Source organism: Nyctereutes procyonoides, unplaced genomic scaffold (assembly GCF_905146905.1).
Source record: "Nyctereutes procyonoides isolate TBG_1078 unplaced genomic scaffold, NYPRO_anot_genome, whole genome shotgun sequence".
NCBI lineage: Eukaryota > Metazoa > Chordata > Mammalia > Carnivora > Canidae > Nyctereutes > Nyctereutes procyonoides.
Genome location: NW_026574966.1, coordinates 47,052 through 69,530, shown reverse-complemented (window position 1 = coordinate 69,530; position 22,479 = coordinate 47,052). Strand labels below are relative to the sequence as shown.

Genomic DNA, 22,479 nt, shown 5'->3' with positions numbered 1-22,479 from the left:
CTGGCTTTGCCACTTACTGAATCTTCCTGAGCTTTCAGTTGGCTCATTGGCACAAAAAGATATATAGGTTAGCTGTGTATGTAAAGCACTTAGTAATTCTGGAAAAGGGGGATAGTCCTCATTCTCACTGTCCTATGATTGGGGTTCTGAGGGGGGAGAAGCCTGCAGAGCTTGAGAGCTGGGAAGGAAGGCTCTGGAAGGAGAGGTCTTAGTCTTGAAAGGTGGGAGATTTTCCCCGGTGGGAAGTTCTCTTGGGTCCTTGTCAGCCCCACACTTAGCTGTCTCCTACTGGCTTCTCCTCCCTAGAGCATCATCCAGGTGGTTTTCCACGACCGCCGACTGCAGTACACAGAGCACCAGCAGCTGGAGGGATGGCGGCGGAGCCGGCCCGGACACCGAATCCTGGACATTGGTGAGTCTGCTGGGCCACGCGGGGCCCAAGGGCACTCCAAGTTCATTGGGAACCCCAAGAACATTGGGGTTCTTCTTGGATGCTGTCGGATGCATGCCTCTCTAGGACACTTTAGTGTACCCTTGCCTCAGGTAAAACACTGTGCGAGCTGGCACCAGGCCTGCCCTCAGGGATTTCTAACTCAGAGCTCTGCCATCAGGGATTTCAGGGAAAGCATTGCAGAAGGCCCTGCCCTAAAGGATTCTGATCTGTGATGAAGGGAAGCATGGGCATCACGGGGATGGGCAACAGAAATTGAGTTTTGAGGTCTTAGGCGCTGATCCATAGTCTTTTACCTGTAACTCTGGGAGCCAGGTGTGTCTTGGAATTTAGAAGTTTTAGAATGGCAACAGGGTGTGTCGATCCCTAGCTCCAGGTAATGCCTCTGGCAGGCCATCCAGTACACTAATATTTCTGCAGCAGGGTAAAATGTCCGTTCACCCAAAATGGGACAAAGAACTCCGAATAGCTTTGTGGCAGTTCACGTTGGGCTTTCTGCCAAATGAGTTATGCAAAACTTAGTTTTCAGAACTTTCGGCATTTCAAATTGTGGTTAAGGAATTTGGACCTGTAATGAGAGTCCTTCCCTAAGCCTCTGGGAGTGGCTGACAATTGCACTTTTGTGTATGTGTATGTGTGTGCAGATATTCCACCGTCTGTTGGTATCTTGGACCCCAGGGCCAGCCCGACACAGCTGAATGCAGTCGAATTTTTGTGGGACCCTTCAAAGAGAGCCTCTGTATTCATTCAGGTAAGTGGGAGGGAGGGTGTTCTTGGGGGAAGCCAGAGTTTTGGGGCCTGCATGCATGTCGTTCCTCAAAACAGTCCACCTGCAGGGCCCCAACGGGCTCCTGTTCTATGTTGCGGGGATGTACGTTGAAGGAGAGGAGGCTACAGGAGTGTGGCTCAGTCGTGGAGCTAGTTGGTCCCCAGAGCTAGGAAAGGACGTGGCATGTTGTAGAATACTGTGTGGGTTTTGCTTAACAATATGTAAGCTTGTTACAAAATAAGTGTGCCCTCGCGTATATAATAGGTAATAAATTTTTTTCCATGATAGTTTCTATGATTAAATTAATTGTTTCATGATCAAGCACCTGGCATGGGTCCAGGAGCCTGGCGGGGCCGCCGTGCTTCTGGGCTGACACGCACTCTCTCGTTCTCTCTCTATGTCCCTTTCTGAACCTCTTAGTTTTTTCACTTGTCTTATAAATCAGATAATGAACATAAAGTCATTATTGCAGTGCCTGGTCCATAGTAATTGCTCAGTAAAAGTTAGTGATCTTTTTTTTAACATGATTATAATATTCTTACTGTACTTTAAAGTTATTATAATACTACTGTATTAGCACAATAATATATATTATTGGAGTATTTATAGTATTCTGATAATAAATATGTTACCCAGTGCCTTTTTCTGTAGCACATACTTACGTAGAAACATAGAAATGGCTCCAACTTTCTGCTCCTGCTCCTGGCCTGGCCCGAGTAACTCGGACACGCACCAGGCGGGGATCCCTGCTATGCAGTCTGTGGGATCTGCCAGGGGAGAGGAGGGAGTGAGGGTCCATGGGCCTGAGCGATGGCGAGGACGTAGCTGGTCAGGCAGGGCCTCTGAGGTCGAGGGACAAAGGGGAGAGGGTGTGCCCTTTATAACAGGGGAAGGTGGAGGGGACAGAGAGGGCATCACCCTGGTGGAGTGTGCGTGGGGAGTGGGGAGGCCGAGGCAGCTATGGACCTGATGGTGCGGGATGGAAACCTCCATTTGGCGAGGGGCCCTTGGGGAGCCCAGGGCCTGTCCCCACTCCTCTTCTTGGCTCTGGCCCACATTTCCCCTTCCAGGTGCACTGCATCAGCACGGAGTTCACCACCAGGAAGCACGGGGGTGAGAAGGAGTGCCTTTCCGAGTGCAGATCGATACATTTAAGCAGAATGAGAATGGGGAGTACACAGAACACTGGCACTCGGCCAGCTGCCAGATCAAGGTGTTTAAGGTAGGACGTCCTTGCCACGTTCCACCTGTGGCCGCCGAACCCACGGGTCCCTGCCTGTGCTGGACAGTGACAGCAGTGCATTGACCTTTGGGATTCCTGCTGGAGGCCCAGCAGGGAACTCGGCGTCCTGTTGGCTTGGGGCTTCTACCTGGACCCCTGAGGAGCATGAGCCACGCGCCCTGGGGTGACGGGCCTGCCCGCTTCGGGTGTCCTTTGGTGTGGGGCACCTTCTGTCCTCCGTCATCACAGATGGCTGTGCCCAGCTCTGCCTTGTAAGACTGTCTGGATTTGCACGTTTTCAGGTTTTCCTTATCTTCCCCAGCACTTTGTAGTTGGCCACAGATTCTGTAGTTGCCGGTTTGATTCTCCTTAAAAATCAAGTCAGGACACCCCGTCCCGTGCAGGAGGCCCGGCCACAGACGTTCCCATGGAGGGCCCAAGGCCCTCTCTCCCTCTGCAGTAACCTCCTGTTGGAGAAAGAAACATGTTTGGAGGAACCGCCTCTCTTTTCCTTTCTTGCCCAGCCCCTGCCTATTAACTACTTTCCTCTGTCTGGACCCATACTTCTGAAAGATATTGGCGGCCAATGATGCAACTCAGGGTCCTGCATGGCCTGCGGAGTTGCAGGGTCGCAGCAGAGCCTGTGGCATCCACAAGGGTGAGGGAGGGGCGGGCCCCGGCTCAGTTAGTGATGCTGCCCTAGGTGGGAAGGTACTGGTTGTGGTGGGAGCACGCGATTGTCTTTCGTGCTAGAGCGCCAGCACCCTTCAGAAACCTGCTTCAGGACGGCGATGCCTTGAAATCCAACCTGGGATATTGGTTTCCTGTTGCTGCTGTAACGAATGGCTACACGTTTAGTGGCTTCAAACCACATGCACTTACTACCTTTCAGGCCCCAGGGTCAGAAGTCTGATGGTCTCACTGGACTAAAGTCAAGCGTTGAGGAGGAGGGCTGCATTCTTTTCTGGAGGCTCCCTCTCCTTCCCTTTGCTGCCTTCTAGAGGCCTCTGCATTCCTCAGGCCACATCCACTTGTCCTAGGAGCTAGCAAGAGTGGCTGGGCTCTTCTCTGGTCACATCGCCCCAGCCTCCTCTCCTCCCTCCCTTGTCCACTTTTACGGACCCTGTGATTGTGCTGGACCCCCTGGGATGACTCAGGATAATCTTCCTGTTTCCACATCACACTGCTAGCAATCCTAATTCCACCTGCAGCTTTACTTCCTTTGCCTTGTGAAGTGACAGCCTCGGGTTCTGGGGATTAGGATGTGGCCATGTTTGAGGAGCCCCTGTGCAGCGGGCACCATGGCCTGTGGTCTTAGGTGCTGTCTGCTACAGGGTCTCGTGGGTCTGATTTCCCATGGACAGCCCCACAGCTGTGTGGCCGGATGTCTTTGCCTGGTCCTGGTCACACCTCTGTCCTCATCATATACAGACCACATCTGTGGTCCTCGGGTCCAGTGGCACCCTGTGGATATCTGGGGCTCAGATGCAGACCGGCAGCAGGAGGGAGGGATAGTGTCTGTATGACGCCCCCTGCCCCTCCCTGCAGAGTGCCTTGGCTTTCCCAGGACCCCCTGCCAGCTCCCCTTTCTACACCTCGAGGAAGAAGCTCAGGGGTGAGGACTCTGCTCACCAGGCTCCTGGACCATACACTAGCTATCACTGAGGAGTTGGTCTGGAAGCTGCCTTGTCTGAGTGACCCAAGGAAGGCTTTGGCATCTCCTGCAGGGGCGCAGGGGCCCCTGTCACCTGAAACTGGCTTCTCGAATGCCTGAGGAAGTGTGGGCACCCCACGCACCCAGCCCTGTCACAGAGGCAGTTCAAGCAGGTGTGTGCAAGCTCCGGGTGGAGTCTGGCTAACCTGGCTGTCATTTTTCCCCCAGTCACCCCCGTCACTAGAAGCCTCCCACTTGTTGGAGCCAGGCCCTGGGGCTGTATGGGGGTGTCGGGGCCTCTGACAGGACAGGCAAGACCCCTCTCTGACCAGCCAGCTCTCCACAGGCCTCACCAGGCCGAGTGCCTTCCCCATACACAGGCTTGCCTCGTGGCTTCTGGAAGGGGAGGAAGAGCCTCTTGTTAGGGCTGGGAGGCAGGTGATGGGGTATGGATACTGTGCCTGGCTCCTTCTCTGGACACTGGATATGTCGTTCCTGTCCCCAGAGGACCCCCTGCAAACCGCCTCCATCAAATGTGGGTATCACATCACCCTGGGGGCCGTTTTCTAAAGTGCCCTTGATCTGGAAACCAAAAGTTGTGTGGCCTGAAGAAGGTGCATACTGGGATGAAAGTCCCTGAAGGTGACACTGAGCTTGAGGACAGGTGGTTTTCACTATCTGCGCACCGTGCACAGTCCGCTGCATGTGCGCTGAGACCATTCAGTTCTGGGGCTCTGGGGCTGCTTGGAGTCTTAATGTCTGAAGCCACCAACCAGGCTGTGAACTCACAGGTGATAGTCACAGGATGTCCAGAGTATCCGCATGAGCAGGGCCACCATGGCCAGCCTGGTGGCGGTACATCCCTGGGCATTCTCTCTTGGATTCTTTGCCTGGTCAGTACTTGGTTCTACTTCGAGTTTTTTTTTTTTTTCCCAAGGCCCCAAGCAGCCAGAGCAGGTTTCTCTCCATTCTTGACAAGTCACTTGTGCCTCAGTTTCCATACCTATAAATGAAAGAAATGGTAGTGCCTGTGAGACCTGGGCCCCTCTGCAAGTTGTTCACGTTTGCTGGGCGCCCAGGATAGGCTCTGTGAGGTTGGAGGTCTTACCCTGTATGGGGCGTGCAAACAGGGAGCTGCAGATAATCCTGGGAGTTGGGAGGTCAGGAGGCCTTCGTGACACATCCAGGATTTCCCAGCATGCAGGTGCAGACCAGACTCCCAAACTCCCAGCAGCAGCTTTGACTTCTTCTACTTTCTTTTGCCCTCCACCCGTAACTCAAGGAATGCACTGGGATTTGCTGTGGCAGCCAAGGGTTTTGTCTGTGGTAAAGATTGTTTCCAAGCATTTTCCCCTGAGTAACTGAGTGGCAGGACCCCGTAGCAGGCTGTGAGTTCCCTCAGGTGAGGAAGGGGAGGGGCTCCAGGAGGAGGATCATGTGCTTGACGCCTGGGAGGTGAGAGAGATGCCGACCTGTCCGGAGATCCCGCCTGGACTCCTGGGGCCTGGGGAGAGTGCAAGTCTTGGGACCTGTCTCTAAGTCCTGGGTCTTTCTCTGATAGCTGCCTCTGCCCACTTTGGACTAATCGGATCCCCTGTGCTCTGTACTTGTAGCGAAAGGGAGCTGACCGGAAACAGAAGACCGACTGGGAAAAGATGGAGAAAAGAACTGCCCAAGAAAAAGAGAAGTACCAGCCATCCTACGAGACCACCATTCTCACAGAGGTGAGCCGGCCTGGTGCCGGGGTGCACCTCCTGGGGCCTTCTGCCCGGAGCAGGATGACTGCGTGCTCTTGGTTTAGGTTCTTGGGAAATTGCCCACCTTGGGTGAATGCTGCTTTGGAAAGTGCCTATAAAATTGTGGCAGATTCCTGGGTCCGGAGCTGTGTTCACATGATAAGGCCAGGGGGCCAGGAAGGTGTTTCAGAAATATCTTCCAGTTCTGTGCTGCCATTTGTACTTTCCAGAATCAGGTAATTTTTTTTTTAAATAAAGGTCCAAAATTCAAAAGGTAGAAGAGAGTGTATCTACACTAGAAAATGCCTCTCCCAAAACTGTCCTAGCCTCAAGCTGTCTCTTCCCAGGGCAGCTGGCATCTCTTGGGTCCCCATGTATCTGGCCTAGCTTTCTCTGCCGATGAAGCCAATTCATACATGTTTGCCCCACGCCCACCTTTTTTATACCAACAGTGTCCATAGACATACTGTTCTGTAACTTGATTGCTTTATTTAATAGCCTGTCTTGGAGTCTGTTCTCCATCTGTTCATAAAAAGCTTTCTAGTTCTTTACCCAGAGGCGTGGTCTTCGTTGTATAGATAGATGGCCTGCTGGTGGACATTTGGTGCTCTCGGGGCTCTTGCCGTTTCACACATGGTGCAGGGAATGACCCTGTGCATGTGAAGTTCTGCATATGGTAGAAAGCTCTGCAGGCTTCATTCTCAGAGCAGGCTTACAGGTCGGGGGTGTTGACTACTTGCCGCTTTGTTGTTTGAGTAGAGACTGGAACTCGTCTCCTCCTAACCTGGACACTGACAGCACCTGCTCTAAACCTCCTTGTGTCCAGCGTACTTCTGAGACCCTCACTGTCACAGGCTCTTCTTCCCCCTGTCACTGGTCACTGCTGGTGCCACATCTTACTGGGGTCTGTTGTGTGTTTTTTTTTTCTTTTTTACAATTTTATTTATTTATGAGAGACACAGAGAGGCAGAGACCTCGGCAGAGGGAGAAGCAGGCTCCATACAGGGAGCCCAACATGGGACTCAGTCCCAGGACTCCGGGATCACGACTTGAGCCAAAGGCAGACACAACCACTGAGCCACCCAGGCACTCTTCTGTTGTATTTTTTAAGCAACTGTTCCCCAGTGTGTTCTGCAATCAGCCCAGCTAGTGGGCGTTCATTGAATAATTTGACTTGCTCAGAAGGCCCTCCACAGATGCAGGAGGCCCAGCCCCAGCTGTGGTAGAGTTAAGGCTGTGTTAAGGATGAGGCCCAGGGCACAGAGCATCTAAGAGAATAGTGGCCGGTCCTGGCTGGTGTGTGTGTGTGTGTGTGTGTGTGTGTGTGTGTGTGTGTGTGAGAGAGAGAGAGAGAGAGAGAGAGAGAGAGAGAGAGAGAGAGAGAAGCCATATGCAGAAAGGTATTTGCAACAAGATACAGTATGGAAGGTAATTTTGCAGCGGCATAGACATGTTACCAGTGTTTTATCTGACACAGGATAATAGTGACCAGAGAGCCCTGGTGCAGGAAGAGCCTGTCTAACTCTCAGCAGCAAAGCAGTGCGAGGACCTGCATTTATGAATCAGAGCTCAGACCAGTTAGTTTTCCCCTGGCCCCAGTCCCCTCACGTGCGGGCCCTCCAGGGTGCCCTCCACGCTCCCACTGCCCTCTGCCTACGGACACCTTTCCCTTCCAGGCCGAGCCTCAGCCTCTCTGCTCCTGACTCTCTTCTGTCTTCCCCCTGGTGGACGAGAGGTCCGGGGGTGCTTCAGACAGCGTCTGTCCACGCCCTTGTCAGAGCGTGGTACAGTTGGTCAAAACCCCCGCCTGGCCCATGACCTTGTAAGGTGACTGTCAGCTCTTCCTCCTCAGCTCCGGGATTTACCACCAAGAAATTCCAGCCCACATGCACAACCGAGTTAAATATTTACCAACCTGTGGTTCGGTGGGTGATAGGAAATCTTCAGGAATGCTTCGAATTGGCCCTCTCCAAAGCGGTGTCATCACAGGGAAGGGGAGAAATGAATACTTTGTCCCCTGGCTTCCCCAACTGGCAAAACCTGTACGTCTTTGCTTTCTTTGGGCGATTCTCTCCTATGTTCATCCTTGGCTTCTGCTCAAGAAGTTCCTTGAGGTCGAGGATCACGTCCTCCGTGTTTTTTGTGTATCCCTTAGCTCCTAGCAGGACGGCTGATGTATAGTAAACACGCATCGACTGATGCCTGAGAGGGCTGGCTGCTCCTGGAATGTTTCAAGTAGTGCAGGTTTTAGTACTGGACTTTTTTGTTTTCGATTTATATTTAACTATTCATTTTAGGGGGAGAGAGAAAGAGAGAGAGCAGAGGGACAAGCAGAGGGAGAGGGATAAGCAGACTCCCTGTTGAGCGTGGAGCCTGATGCAAGGCTCAATCTCATGATCCTGAGATCACGACCTGAGCCAAAACCACAAGTTGGACGCTTAAGTCACTGAGCCACACGGGCACCCCACTACTGAACCTCACGGATGATTTTTGTTTGGAAGTTATTTGTGTCCAGTGCTCCCTCCTTCATGCTTGTACACGCACTTGTCTACACCTGGTAAAACCTGCCTCTGGGCAGTTGGTCTGTTTTGTTAGTTCTCTTTTCTTAGGGACCCAGATGACCGACGATGTTTCTTTCCCTCATTGGCTCAACACCTAGGAAGCCCACAGAGACACATGCCTGCCTTTGCTTGCTCTGGGAATGACTGAATTTTAGGTCTTCTCTGCCGCACTCAGTTTCTTGGGCATGGCCCTAGTACCCATGCTTCGCTGGCTCACGTGGGCCCTGGGAGGATGTGGGCTAAGTGTTGAGGGGTCAGGGGCTTCCCGTGCTGGCCTTGATGGATGCTGGCATGGGAGGGATAGGAGCTGGGTCTGCAGCTCTGTGGCCTGAGTTGCTCCTGACCACCATGGCCCTCGAGTCACTACCATCCTGTGCTCTTTCCACAGTGCTCCCCGTGGCCTGACATGGCCTACCAGGTGAACAGCGCCCCATCTCCAAGCTACAACGGCTCTCCAAATAGCTTCGGCCTTGGTGAAGGGTATGTCTGTCCTCTTTCCCTTGAGAGCCCCTGGAGTGATGATGGGTGTAGTCTCCTTTCTTGGTCTTTGTGTCTTCCTCTCTTTGGTGCACTGGCATCGGTTTGGGCTTCGGGGTGGCACTTGTAATATTTGCACAGCTTTCTGTGCTCAGATGTGCTTCTGTAAACATCATCTGCTGGGGCAGCAGCGCAGAACCCACCTTCCCACCCCAGCTACCTGCAGAAGCAGGTTGGCCTGTGGGTTGCCCTTCAGGGCAGAATGGCCTCCTAGGCAGATGGGGCCTAAGGAGGCAGCTGTTTAGGGGGCTCCAGTGACTGTGAGGGGCCATCCTGGCTCTTTCTGTGGTCCCTATGCACATTCTCTGGGTAGCATAGGACAGCTCAGGATGCTCCCTGCCCTAGGGTTCAGGGCTTGTAACAAGGAGCAGCCTCACACTTGGTCACCCAGCTCTGCAGATGCATGATGGGCCACACTGACTCAAAGGTGACAGTAGCGTGGGGACTGGCAGGCATCGGTCCAACCTGTCCTAGGCTTTGCGGCACAGGAAGGGCTCACGGCACCACTGTGGTGGCCATGCATGTCCTGATCCTGTTGTGGCAGGCAGCAGGGAGACACCAGGCAGACCCAGCAGGTAGGCGTGGAACCTGTGGGCTCCTCACAGCCCGTGCTTGGCATACAGAGAAGCCACTGATGGGAGAGTGAGTGTCCATGAACTTGGTTTCACAAGGTGAGGAGGGGCCTCCTTGAGAATTGGGGTGGCATAGCCAAGGTGTCACAGATTCGGGCGGACCAAGTGTTAAGTCCCACCTTTCTGGGGTGAGTTCCTTAACCTCCCTCAGCCCCACTTTCTCCACTACCAAAGGAGTGAGGATTCCACGCAGGGCCGGGGGTAGGGGTGGGTGTGCAAGGTGCCCAGCGCCTTACAGGCACTGGGCAAGGTGCATCTTGTTACCGATGACGGTGTGAGGGTCAGCCCGGTGAGGGCCTTGCCTTTATTGTCACTGTGGTAAGGTACTCACAGAGTAAAACTTACCTCGTTATCGTGTTAAACGCAGAGAGAGACACCTACGTCCATTCACGTCGTACCTGCCCCACTGTCTGTTGGGGAGGGTCATTTAAAAATGTATTTTTTCTTTTAATTGGAGAATCCAGGTGTTCAGGTCTGTGCCTTCCCCAGGAGTGAGCCCTGGAGGGAGGTCAGTGGGCCTCCAACTGTTAGAATGTTCTCGTGGATGGATGCCACACCGAGGCTGCTTGTTCCCTCCTCGAGGAGCCCACAGCCTTCTCCCATCTCCGCAGATGGGTGTTGGCTGCTGCTGTCTGGGCCCCATGTGGCCGTGTGGAGCTCCTGGGGCGGCCTGCCCTCCCCTAGGGCCAAGCTGTGGGGAAGCTCTGCCTGGGAAGGAATCAGATGCAAACAAATGCTGAGCTCAGAGTGGAGTGGTGATCATTGGCCATGCTGTGTTGCCACTGAGTCATGTCTGTCCTGAAGGGTTGGTCAGGGATTTGGAGGGATTGTGCAGACAGTTCCTGCCTACATTTCTCGACCTGAGAAATTCTTGAGGCTCTGCTGTGTTTCCAAGTGCCATGCCTGAGGGGCGGGGGGAGCACCGGGTTGGGTGAGGGGCCCGTCCCTACATCCCTGAAGGTGTCCCCGCGTCTGATGACCTGTTCTTTTCCTTTGCAGGAACAGCTCTCCGACACACCCGGTGGAGACCCTGCCCCTGAGCAACGATGTAAGTGTCTGCAGCCGGGCTCTCTGGCTGCACATCCCTGGGCAGACCCGGCGCGGTCGTTTCAGGACCCTTCCTCTCTCTCTGCCTGCAGCACCTGCTCCCATCAGCCTCCATCCAGGATGCCCAGCAGTGGCTCCACCGAAACAGGTTCTCACAGTTCTGTCGGCTGTTCGCCAGTTTATCAGGTGAGCATCTTTGTGTTGTTTTTCAAACCCACAGGGATCTTAAAAACACGTAACAAAGCCACTCGCTTTTCAGGATTTGCCGCAGTGTCTGCAGGGCCGTGGTTTTGCCCTGGAGACCCGGTGTAGCGTGGGTCACTCACCTCTGCTGACCCTGTGCCAAGTGCTAAGATACGAATTGCTACTGCTGGGAGTTTCCAGTCGAGAATGGCTTTCAGGAGACCATCTGGGTCCTGTGGGGGGTGCCCTCAACTGCCCGGGAAGAGGCCCTTTAGCCAGGGGGCCGGGGCATACTCCGCCTTCCCGGCACTTCTACCACAGTGCTGCCCATTGGTCACATTGTCTCTGGAGCCACGACCTTTGAGAAGGTGGTGAAGCCACAGGGGAGAAGGAGAAGCTGGTTCTTCCTTCTCTGAAAGGTTCTTCAAGCCCTTCCTGGTGGGGCTGTCACACAGAGTCCTGGAACCAGGGCTGTGGGGTGGAAGGGTATACTGAGCAATGAACTTTGCGACCAAGTCAAGTTAATCCAGGATGACAGGGAGTGATGTTTTGACCAGAACTAGGGCAGTGGCTGGCAAGGGCATCTGTGACAGTGGGAAGAATACCGCACATGGTCTTCTTTCAGCTCAGCTTTTGTAAGAACTTGTGTTGGGGGTGGCCAGTAGGAGGAGGGTCGGACAGGGACCCTGTCCTCCAGCAGTTTGCAGCTTTGAGTCCACACAGATGTGCGAACCACACAATTCCATGCAGTGTGACCCTGGGGTGGTGGGCAGGCTCAGAGGAGGGGCCTGGCTTGGGTCAGGGAGGAGCAGGGAGGGAGGCTGCCATTTTAGTGGGGGTGCTCAGGGTGGGCCTTCCTGAGAAGGTGGCCTTAAGCAGAGGCTGGGCTGAGGGGAGGAAGTGAGCCAAGTAGGGATGGGGGAACTGTGAGATGTCCGAGCAGGGTTATGTGCAAAGGCCACAAGGTGGGGCCTGCCTGGTGTGGCCACAGAGCAGAGCACCCAGGTGAGCGAGGCCAGGTGGACTGGAAAAGGAGGTGAGGTCACAGAGGTCCTGGGGGCCTGAGAGAACAGTGGAGGGATTTTGGCTTTTACTTGTTACTTAGGGGGAGCCCCTGTGCTTACAAAATTATGCCTGAAAGTGTATCTTTTTAAAATTTAAATTTAGAGAGTAAGGAGGAGAGGCAGAGGGAGAAGCAGACTCCCTGTGGAGCAGGGAGCCTGACATGGGGTTCAATATCAGGACCCTGGGATTGTGACCTGAGCTGAAGGCAGCTGCTTAACTGACTGAGCCACCCAGGCATCCCACTGAAACTGTGTCTTAAGTAGGGCAGGAAAAAGGGGTTGGATATTTTCACTTCTGACCATGTGGCTGCTGGCTGGCTTCGGCAGAAAGCTCATCTCATACTTATCCCTTGGAGAGTCCATATGGGCACAAGGTTCTAGGGGATTCCTTAGGCTTTGTGGAAGGGACTGCATCCATGGACAAGGATGTTCATAGACCTTTGTTCATAATCACTCCCAGCTGGGAGCAACTCTAGTGCCCATTGGCAGAGTAGACATGTGACTGTGGTATATTCATGCAACGAATAATGTCTAATAACGGGCATGAATGATCTCTGACCACAGCCAGCATGAGTGAGCCCTGAAACATTTTGGAGGGAGGGAGCCAAACATAGGAAAGCGTATCCTATTCCATTCCACTTATGTAAATGTCAAAGAAGCAAGCAAAATGGAGACATGTGAGGAGTCAGGACAGTGGTTCCCCAGAGGAGGGGGAGTGGCTGGCACGAGGGGCCTGTGTGTGGCGGGGGAATGCTCTGCCCCTTGTTCTGTGTGTGGGGAGTATGGGTGCCTTCACCGTGGCTGCAGCCTGTGGGTCGTGCTCTTCTGCATGTAGCAGGTGCATGTGTAACCGGCGTCCTGGGCTAGGTTACATGCACTTGTTAGTGCCAGTAAACAGCAGGGGGAGGGACAGGCAGGCGGCGGTGGGGAGGGCCTGTTGGCTTTTGTAAATGCCTGTCTGTTCTCCTGAGCTTTGAGGATACTGTTCATCTCTTGGGCTGTGATTTTCTGATGTTTAGCTTTTTGTTCTCTCCGTGGACCGTCCGGTGCCCTCTGAGGATGAGGTGGACGCTTCCCTGTCCCCTGCCCACACAGTGCAACATCTGCAGGTGCCTGAGGACGGAACCGTGTGTCCCACTGATGGGTGGCCCCATTTACTTGCCTAGGTGCTGACTTGCTGAAGATGTCTCGAGACGATTTGGTCCAGATCTGTGGCCCTGCAGATGGGATCCGGCTCTTCAATGCCATCAAAGGCCGGTGGGTGTCAGTTTCCAGCTGGAGGCCGGGTATGGCAGGAAGCCCCGTCGCAGCCTCTTCAATGCTGCCGTATGGGCCGGCTGGTGGGGTCAGGGCTCCTCTGGGAGCAGGTGCAAGAGGAGGCCCTGTGAGATGGGATCAGGGCCATGCGGGTGGGCGGGGCTGAGCCCGCCACAGTTCACCCTGCCGGGAGCCCCTCCCCCTTCTTGGTTTGGCAGGATCCTTGGCCCTGGATCCCAGCCCCTCAGCCTCTCCTCAGCTGCTTGCATGGTCCTGGGTTTCCAGCTCTCTCCTCCCAGAGGAAGGTGTGGGACTGTGTGGCAGTTCTCGGTTCTCCAGGCAGACAGGAGAGCAGGGCCAGGTCTGAGGGGGCTTCCTGCTGTGGTGGATGTGTTTGGGGCCATGCTGTGCAGTCCAGCAGCCCCGGCCACGTGTGGCTGTGGAGCGCTTGATCTCAGGTTGATTTGACTGGCCAAGTGAGCTGCAAATCTCATTTACCCTTCACAGATGGACAGCACAGTTCTAGAGTGAAAGAGAGAGCCTGGGTGTGACTCTTGGGTCTGCCTCTTAGGATTTTTACACTAGACAAAAGCGCCTAACCTCTGTGATGAGTCTCGGTTCCCTTCTCTATAAAATGAGGGCCATGGTTCCAGTCTCCCTAGGTGGTGTGAGGATGAGATAATGTAGGCATGTGAAGTTCTGGAAACAGTTCCCGGGCAGAGTAAGCTAGAGAAACTGTTTGCTCTTGTTACCACCCTGAAAAACGCCTATGTCTTGAGATGTGAGTTCTGAGCAGAGCGCTGTCATGGCAGCTTGCAGGACCCGGAGGGGTTGTCATCCCTCTGTCTCTGGGCAAGACTGCATGAAGCCATAGAAGCCCAGTGAAAGGCCTTGTGCATCCCTGTGGCCTCTTTTCTTCTGATTCCTTCACTGTGCTAGTTCCACCCTGTGTTTTGGAACATTCTGGAACAACAGAGCTTTGTCCCATTCCCTTGCGCCCCCCCCCCCCGCCACCACACACACACAATACCAATTTATTTCCTCTCCTCCTGCCAGGAATGTGAGGCCAAAGAGGACCATTTACGTCTGTCAGGAGCAGGAGCAGAACAGAGCACCCCTGCAGCAGAAGCGGGATAGTGGGGACAGCAGTCTGTGTGGTGAGTTGTGTGGAGCAGCCCAGGGCTGGTTATTGGGTGGCCAGGTAACAGGAAGACCTAGCACCAACACGAGTTCTCTTGCTGAGGACGTTTCCACTGATCCACCTCCATTCGTGCAGGATGAGTTTTGGTCAACATTCTCCTGGGATTGAAATGTTTAAGGTGGAAACTCTCTGCCAGAACACATGCTCCAGCTTCCTTGTTTCCTCCCTGGGGAGCAGGCCCAGAGAGAGGATGTGTTCCCCACAGCTGCTTAGCCACTCACGGGAGAACCAAGAGTCTGGCCTTCCGACTCCCAGGCTGGTGACAAGTGCTGCCCCATGGCCATAGTTCCTGGGGTTTTCCTTGAGCTGGAGAAGGCTTTCCCGTTTGGTGTGGCGGCTGCACGGGGGCTAAGGAGTAGAGATGCAGGACCCAGGGCACCTCAGGGCACGTGACTCTTTTGGGTTGGTAGTTTGGAGGCAGTTTACTGAGAGGACACAAGCCTTGAGGTCAACTGAGCCTGAACACCAGTGCAGGCTGTGCCACCTGTTGGCCATGTGGCCTCAGGCAGGGCTCTGGGGCCTGTACATCAGCTTCTGCACGTACAAAATACAGAGAACAATGCTCTGCCCAGGGGGATGAGGTTTTGGCGAGATAAGGCATGTAAAGCGAAGTGCCTTGCTTTTGACTGTGAGTGCTGAGGGTCTGACCACTGCCCACCTCAGGCCGCAGAGCCCGTGCTCCGTGTCTGCAGAGAGTGAGGGAGAGGCCCGTGTGCTTCTGCAGCTCCCGCCAGAGGAGATAGAGGCTCGCCAGGTCGCCATCCCCAGGGCTTCCTGCGTGCTCACCCACTCGCTTCTCCTGGCAGGGACCGTTGGCAGTGTTGTTTCACTGTAGGGTACACTGAGGCGCAGGCTGGATAACTGCCCCCAGGGGACAGTGTTGTACGTGGCAGAGCCGAGACCCAAACTTTTAGACCCTAGTTGCTGGCTTCTGAGCCCTCGTGTCTGGCCCCTGTACATTCCTGGAGAATGTCTAGGTCCTCCCCCTGCTTCTCAGCTGTTAACCTGTGAAGGACACATCCTGAACCCCAGGGTTTCCTGATCATGCAGAAAGGACAGCCTCGTGCACGGCACCTGCTCAGAGCAGGAGCTGTCCATGCACAGCTTGTGATTCACGCTGCAACGCTGGTGCTGCCCCTGCACACACCCCGAGGTCCCAGGACAGGTCTTGGTCTTGGTTCTAGTGTGGCTGAGTTGGGACTGGAGCCTGGGACTGCCTCCTCTGGAGCCTCGCGTTCCCCCAAACTGCCACCCACATGATCCTGGAGGAGAGGTGGCCAGGGAGGGGTTCAGAGGAGTGTCTGAGCCTTCAGCTGCTCCACGCATTCCTGGCAGCACCCACACTGAGCTGGGGGCGCAAAGGGCTGGTGACAGAAGGGTACAACGAAATGAACTGCCTGCAAGTTGTGTAGGTCTTTTGGGCTGGCCTGATTTGTTGGAGGAGTGAACTCAGAAGTGGAAGTGGCTCTGAAGCATTGAAAAGACACAAAAGTTCATTTGAATCTGTCATAGAAAGGGATCTTGGAAAAGAGCCCTGGTGTTCTAACCGGGGGTTCCTACGGGAGGGGCAGGGTGCAGTGGCCACATCCTCTGCCCAGTATCTGACAGCAGGCCAGCCTGCCTGAAGTCGTGGGATGGCGGGTCGGCCACGTGGCTGGAAGGCCATGGCCTCTGCCAACCCCTTTGGGAGGGAGTCTGTGTTGGGAAGTGCGCATGTGCATACATGTGTGCTTCTGAAGTACAGGGCCTCTCATCAGCCACTGCAACCGAAGGTTCCTCAGTTGAGGTAGGAGTTTGGGAATCTCTAGTTTAATCCAGGTGCTTTGCCTTTGAGGGATTTGGGGCCCCCCAAGGGTCAAGTAATCCTCCTCCCTGGGGTGCCCACAGAGCTGACTCCTACCCAGCTAGTTTGGGTTTCCCGTAAGGAAGCATTTCCATCCTTGGGGTCACTGTTATCTTCCACCAGGCAGGCGATGCTCCCAGCGCCCCTCTGCCCTTTGTGGTCACAGTACTGGAGCAGAGGAGTATTTGTGCTGCAGAGAAGGGCAAGGATGAGACACATGTGCCGTCAAGTAGCAGTTACCCCTTGCAGAGAAGGGAACCCCCCTCCCTACACTGTTGGTGGGAATGCAAGCTGGGGCAGCTACTCTGGAAAACAGTATGGGGTTTCCTCAGAAAGTTAAAAATAGAGCTACCCTATGACCCAGCAATTGTACCAGTAGGTATTTATCTGAAGGATACAAACATAGTGATTCAAAGGGGCACCTGCACCCCAGTGTTTATAGCAGCGATGTCCATAATAGCCAAACTATGGAAAGAGTCCAGATGCTCATCAACAGATGAATGGATAAAGATGATGTGTTTTGTAAACACACATGCACACACTCTGGAATATTACTCAGCCATCAAAAAGAATGAAATCTTGCCATTTGCAATGATGTGGATGGAGCAGAGGGTTGTTATGCTGGGTGAAATAAGTCAATCAGAAAGAATTATATGACTAACTCATGTGGAATTTAAGAAACAGCTGATGAATGTAGGGGAAGAGAGAAAAATAAAATAAGACAAAATCAGAGAAGGAGACAAACCATAAGAGATTCTGAACTCTAGGAAACAGTTAAACGGAGAGTTGCTGGAAGGGAGGGGTTGGGGGGATGGGGTAACTGGGTGATGGGCATTAAGGAGGACATGTGATGTGATGAGCACTGGGTGTTACTACAACTGATGAATCATTGAACTCTACTTCTGACACTAATAATATACTATGTGTTAATTTATTTTAAATAAATTTAAAAAGAAGTAGCAGTTATCCTTAAATCCTGTGCTTTGCCCCCAGGAGCCATCCAGCGTCCCCGCTAAGCCACGGAAAGGATGCAGAGTCTCTCCTCTCCCCTGCAAGGGTGTGCGTCTGGCCACACATCAGAATCACTAGAAGCTAATTAGAAATACAGAGCTCTGCCAGCAGTTCTTCCTCCAGCCTCCACTCCTCCACGGGTGTCATTGGGTGTGGGGTGGATGCAAGAATTCCCGATTTTATGTAAGATTCCCCCAAGAGAGACTGGTACAGGAATGAAGAACCATAGCCTGGCTGCTTTGCCCCTGTGGTTGGGCTCTGCAGAGGCTTTGTGCCTGTTGCAGCCAGATCCCATCGAATGAGTCTGGGCATGAGCATCCTTACAGCGGAGTGACTGATTTGGGAGTTGGGTATGAGGGGTAGGCAGGCTCCTTAGGAGCAGGAGTGTGTTCTACAGAAGGCCCTGTCCCTTGCCCTCCAGTGTACCATGCCATCTTCTTGGAAGAGCTGACCACCTTGGAGCTGGTTGAGAAGATCGCCAACCTGTACAGCATCTCCCCGCAGCACATCCACCGAGTCTACCGGCAGGGCCCCACAGGCATCCACGTGGTGGTGAGCAACGAGGTGAGCGCTGTCCCCACCCCTGCTCCTGGCCCCGGGCTCCGGGCTGTAGGGAGGCACAGCAACAGGTGCCAGAAATGCCCCCTCTGGGGCTTGGGGAGGAGGACTTATGCCCCAAGATGGCCAACGGGTTTCAGCTGTGTGCCACATGCTCTTGGCTGCCCTTGAGTGCAGGTGGAGAGAGTTCTGAGGCTCTGAGAGGCTGTCTAGTATCCACTCCATACCCCATCCCCGGCCAGGCGCCATGTAGGAACCATGGCGCAAACTGCACCCCTGCCCTCAGGGTGTAAGGTTGCAGGTCCCAGGGGCAGTGGAATGGACCATGGACTGGATGATGGAGAGGACACAGGTCACATGGGAGGACAGAGCCCTCCTCTGCTGACCACTGAAGGTACCACAGCCTTCCTGGGTCTGCCCTTGCCTGCACAGACCTGTGCGGGACACCAGCAGCCGATGGCCGAGGGCAGAGTGATCCGATCCCACTCCTGGCTAGGGAGGGTTTGCAGCTGCATTTAGGCATTCCTGCTCATTGTAGAGCAGAGTCTCTTAAGCTTCTTTTATCCTGGAATCCTCCTCTTGCTGATAATAGCCAGGAGTGGCAGCATTTATCCACTGCTTCCTGTCCTAAATGCACATGTAGTGACTCTTGTAATCCTGACAGCCTCACTCTGAACTGGGTGAAATCTCATTTCACAGATAGGAAACTGAGATGCAGAGAGGCTGAGTAATTGCCCCAGGTTGCACACCTCGTAAGGGGTGGAGGTAGGGGGGAGCGCTGGGGGAGCCCAGAGCCCATGCTTCTAGCTGCCAGGTTAGTCCACCTCCCCTGAAATGAGGCCTCAGGAAAACAGCTGGGCTGATGGGACAGGGGTGGCCCCCTTAGCCCCCAGCAGACCCCAGCAAGCCCATTGTGGGAACTCTGAGAGCATCTGTGTAGAGGACCGTAGATGAAGTGGGACATGAATGGCGTCTAGGGAAGTAGAGAAGATGTGGGCTCTGGAATCAGACATGTGTCCCCACCCAGACCTTACTCCTAGGGGTAGAGTGACCCTGGGCAGATTTACTTAACACTTTTGAACCTGTTTCTGCATCTATAAAATGGATAATTAACCCACTGAACAGGTTGTAGTTAGGATAAAATGAGAAAAGAGAAAACAGCCTCAGGCACCGAGAGACACCAGGGAACGGTGTGATGCTGGTAACTGACAGTGCTGGTGCTTTTGACTTTTGAGAGCAAGTGTTGTAGAGATCTTTAAGTTTGACAGTGTATAAAACGTAAGGCTTCTAACAGTCTCTGTGTTTTCATATATTGTCATTATTGGTGATAATCCTATTGCCACTTGTCATTACAATTGCCTGAGCCCCTTAAATGGAAGTCCCCCATTTCATGGGAGTTTGGTCCTAAAAGTTGGCAAAGCGGTGGTGGTTTCCTTCTTCTTGAATTAAAAAGTAATTCACCAGGTGCCTGGCTGGTTCAGTCGGTGGAGCATGAGACTCTTGATCTTGGGGTTGTGAGTTCGAGCCCCATGTTGGGTGCAGAGATTACCTAAAAATAAAAAATAAAAAAATCTTAAAAAAAACAACAACCCAGTAATTCAGTTAGTGTAAGTCAAGAAGTATAAAACAGCTGAAGGCAAATGTGAAAGGCACTTCTCTTCCTTACTCTTTTCCTGGAGGAGTTTATATTAGCTTTGATGTGATTTTGTCAGAGGACGCTTGCTGGCATCCGTCGTGTGCCTGAGCACTGTGTAGGTGTGGATTCTCAAAACACACATCAGAGTTCCAGCTGTACATTTATCTGCCACTTGTTAGTTTTTGTCACCAGTTCAGAATTTCTTCTGTATCCTTGCATTGAGATCTCAGACAGCTGTTTTTCCAGCCCCCACCTCACAGACAAAACGAAGCCCAGAGTTCTTGACCTAAGCACTCCCTTGGGAATAGCCAGGGAGGTTAAGACACCGGCACAATGGGCTGCTGCATGGCACAGGAAAGTTGTCACTTTGCACTTGGGCACGAATTTCTTTTGTGAAGACGAAAGCCAAGAATGTGCGGAACCCTTGCAACGTCACGGGTCCCTGCGGGAAGTCCCTTCCCCGGCTTGCCCTGGGCCCTCCAGAGTGGGCAGTTAAGCAAGTGAAGCAGAGAACAGAACCGAAATGCTACCTCAGCTAAGTAGGCGATTCTTATTCTCCGAAGTCTCCTTGCCTCTTAACCCTGAATCAATTGGAAACCTTTGGTTCTTAATTGCCCGGAGCGGTGGAGGCAGCCTGGCCAGCCGCAAAGCCGGCCCCTGAGGTGCAAGGGCACTTAATTAAACAAGAGAGTTACTGATTAAGCCCGTGTGGGCTCCATGTAGGGCTTTGCATGCCCAAGTGGCTGGGCTGCCAAGAGTCCAGGAGGGAGCAGGCCAGCAGTATAGAATAAATGTACTTCACGCATCATTAGGCCCGGCAGGGAGGGGCAGGGGTCCTCAGGTACATAGATTTGCAGGATTTGGGGCAGTAATCCAGAGGCGGCAATAAATGTGGATTGCATTTTTTTAATTTGCAAAGGAGTTTTGCTTTGTGGTAGCTAGCGTGTGTGTTGTGGGTATGTCTTTAAGTATTTTTGAAATACTCTTTCCATTTATATTGTGAAATATGGCATGTGTGTGCAAGGAGAATTATAAAACTTATTTTTACAGTTTAAGGAAGAGGTAAGTGCCCAATACTTTCGCTCAGGTTAATGAAGTATTATGTCAGCAGCCTCTTTGTGCCCTAATTTCCTTTTCCACACCACCTCCACCTGCTGCTCTGAATGTTGTATTCATTGTACCCTTTTCCTCCTCAATATATCATTTAATTTTGCCTAATTTAAAATTTCATGGAGGTGGAATAATAGCATGTTTTTCTGTGACTTCCATTTCCCTTTATATTTTTGAGAGTCACACATGTTGAAATGCTGCCGGAGGCCACTGGCATGCTGAATTAGGTCACAGTTTATTCATGCTCCTATTATTACTGATTGACATGGGGCTGTTTCCAGTTACTATTTTTTTCAAGTTTTTATGTAAGTAATCTCTGTACCTGATGGGCTCAGACTCAGCCCCAAGATCAAGAGTCGCATGCTCTTCACACTGAGCCAGCCAGGCGCCTCTGCAGTTACCGTTCCTAACAGTGTTGCTGGAAACATTCTTAGGTGTGCTTTGAGTTAGGCACATGCAGGGGTTTATCTAGAACACTGGGCTGGAGGAGTAATGTAGTAGGTCCCGTGGACAGCTTTGTAAAGTGGTTGTATAGATTAACACTCCACTAGCCGTGGGTGCCGATTCCTGATGTTCTGGTGCCAATTCCTAACATTCTGTATCCTGGTTCTGTTCTTTTGTCACGGAAGCAGCCCCATTTTATAGATGGGGCATGGAGCCCAGAAGGGAAAAGGTCGACTTGTCTGAAGTCACCCGGTAGTTCATCAAAATGGAACCTGCAGAGAGGCGGCTGGGGAATCCTTCCATTCCTGCCACTTGGCCGATGGAGGGAGTGGCGCTGTGTTTATATTGGTCCTCGTAGGACTCTGATATGCAGAGGCCGCTAACTCCCAAGATGTTTTTTTTTCCTTTTTCAAAGCACTTTAGTTTTTAACTTGTTGCCGTCGTACACATACATGCTCCTGTAATGTGTCCATTATAGGGATAGGAGGACCCAGTAAAGTAGGAAAAATGAAAACGAAAGCAAACGTGGAGTCCCGTGGTAAATACTAACATTTTGCTTCCCTTCCTGGCTCCTTTCTGTCGTTTATGTTCAGTTTTTGTTACTTACAACTATAATCAGTTCATATATTTATCTTGTTTTGTGTTTCCTTGGTGAGTGTTAAGTGTGACCCTCTTCCTGCATCTGTACAAACACAGTGGCTGGGATCCGTGTGGTCAAGGCTTTCCATATTATGAACTCATTGTCGAAGGGACGTGGTCTCTCTTTTGCCTTTCAGATGGTGCAGAATTTCCAAGATGAGTCTGTTTTATCCTCAGTACCTTAAAAGGTAAAGCCCCCCTCCTTTTTTTCTTGTTTAATTAAAGTATGTTGGCTGTGCCTCCTGCCCCATCCCTGAGTAGTAGAGTGAGGAGACACCCAAACTGGTGAGTGGGGCCGGCCTCCCTGCCTGCACGGTGGGTCCCTTGAGAGAACGTTATCTGAGGACATCCTCTGGGGAAAAGGTGAAACGTGGTCCTGGAAATGTGAGGACTATTGAGATCTGCTCCAACGTCAGTTCTGAAAGGCAAACCCTGGCCAGGCAATGTGATTTTCCTGGTGCTTGAGTAGACGTAACTCGGTGCTTGAGTAGAAGTAAGATGCGCTTGGGTTTTTCTACAATGAAGGTCTCCAGGAGGAGCAAGTGTGGAATAGAACAGCTGAGCCTGCAGGCCTAGTGGGGTGTCAGGGATATGGGGCGAGGGGCGGGACATGAAGCTTCCACCTGAGGACAGGTCTCAGAAGGAACTCATGTGCCAGGAGAAAGGAAAGACTAGCTGTAGCCTTCCTTAGGGCCAGGGCAGGTGAATGTATGGGGTATATCAGAATGAAAGCCCTGTATGACTGGGTCAGAGACCCTGAACGGTGGCAGGGCCATTCCTGTCCTCCTTGTTCTGGATCTAGCCAGTAACTGCCTTCAGAGAGCTGGGGACCGTAATACCCTGAGAACCACAGTGTGGTTCCAAAGCCTTCTTGGATATTATAGAGCCTTTAGTTCTTGGGCCTGGGGCTACGGTAGAAAGACC

At 52.8% G+C, this 22,479-nt stretch overlaps 1 protein-coding gene across 1 annotated transcript in view; it reads left to right on the top strand.

The window, feature by feature from the left end:
• Positions 1 to 22,479, top strand: part of LOC129507423 (transcription factor CP2-like protein 1) — a 40,443-nt gene that overhangs the window by 15,462 nt on the left and 2,502 nt on the right. Inside the window, 13 exon segments of the mRNA XM_055321810.1 lie at positions 307 to 412; positions 1,096 to 1,202; positions 2,291 to 2,336; positions 2,339 to 2,442; positions 5,710 to 5,820; positions 8,782 to 8,873; positions 10,562 to 10,610; positions 10,702 to 10,795; positions 13,023 to 13,113; positions 14,170 to 14,270; positions 17,590 to 17,732; positions 21,693 to 21,714; positions 21,717 to 21,743. Of these exon segments, the coding sequence (XP_055177785.1) occupies positions 307 to 412; positions 1,096 to 1,202; positions 2,291 to 2,336; positions 2,339 to 2,442; positions 5,710 to 5,820; positions 8,782 to 8,873; positions 10,562 to 10,610; positions 10,702 to 10,795; positions 13,023 to 13,113; positions 14,170 to 14,270; positions 17,590 to 17,732; positions 21,693 to 21,714; positions 21,717 to 21,743 (1,093 nt within the window).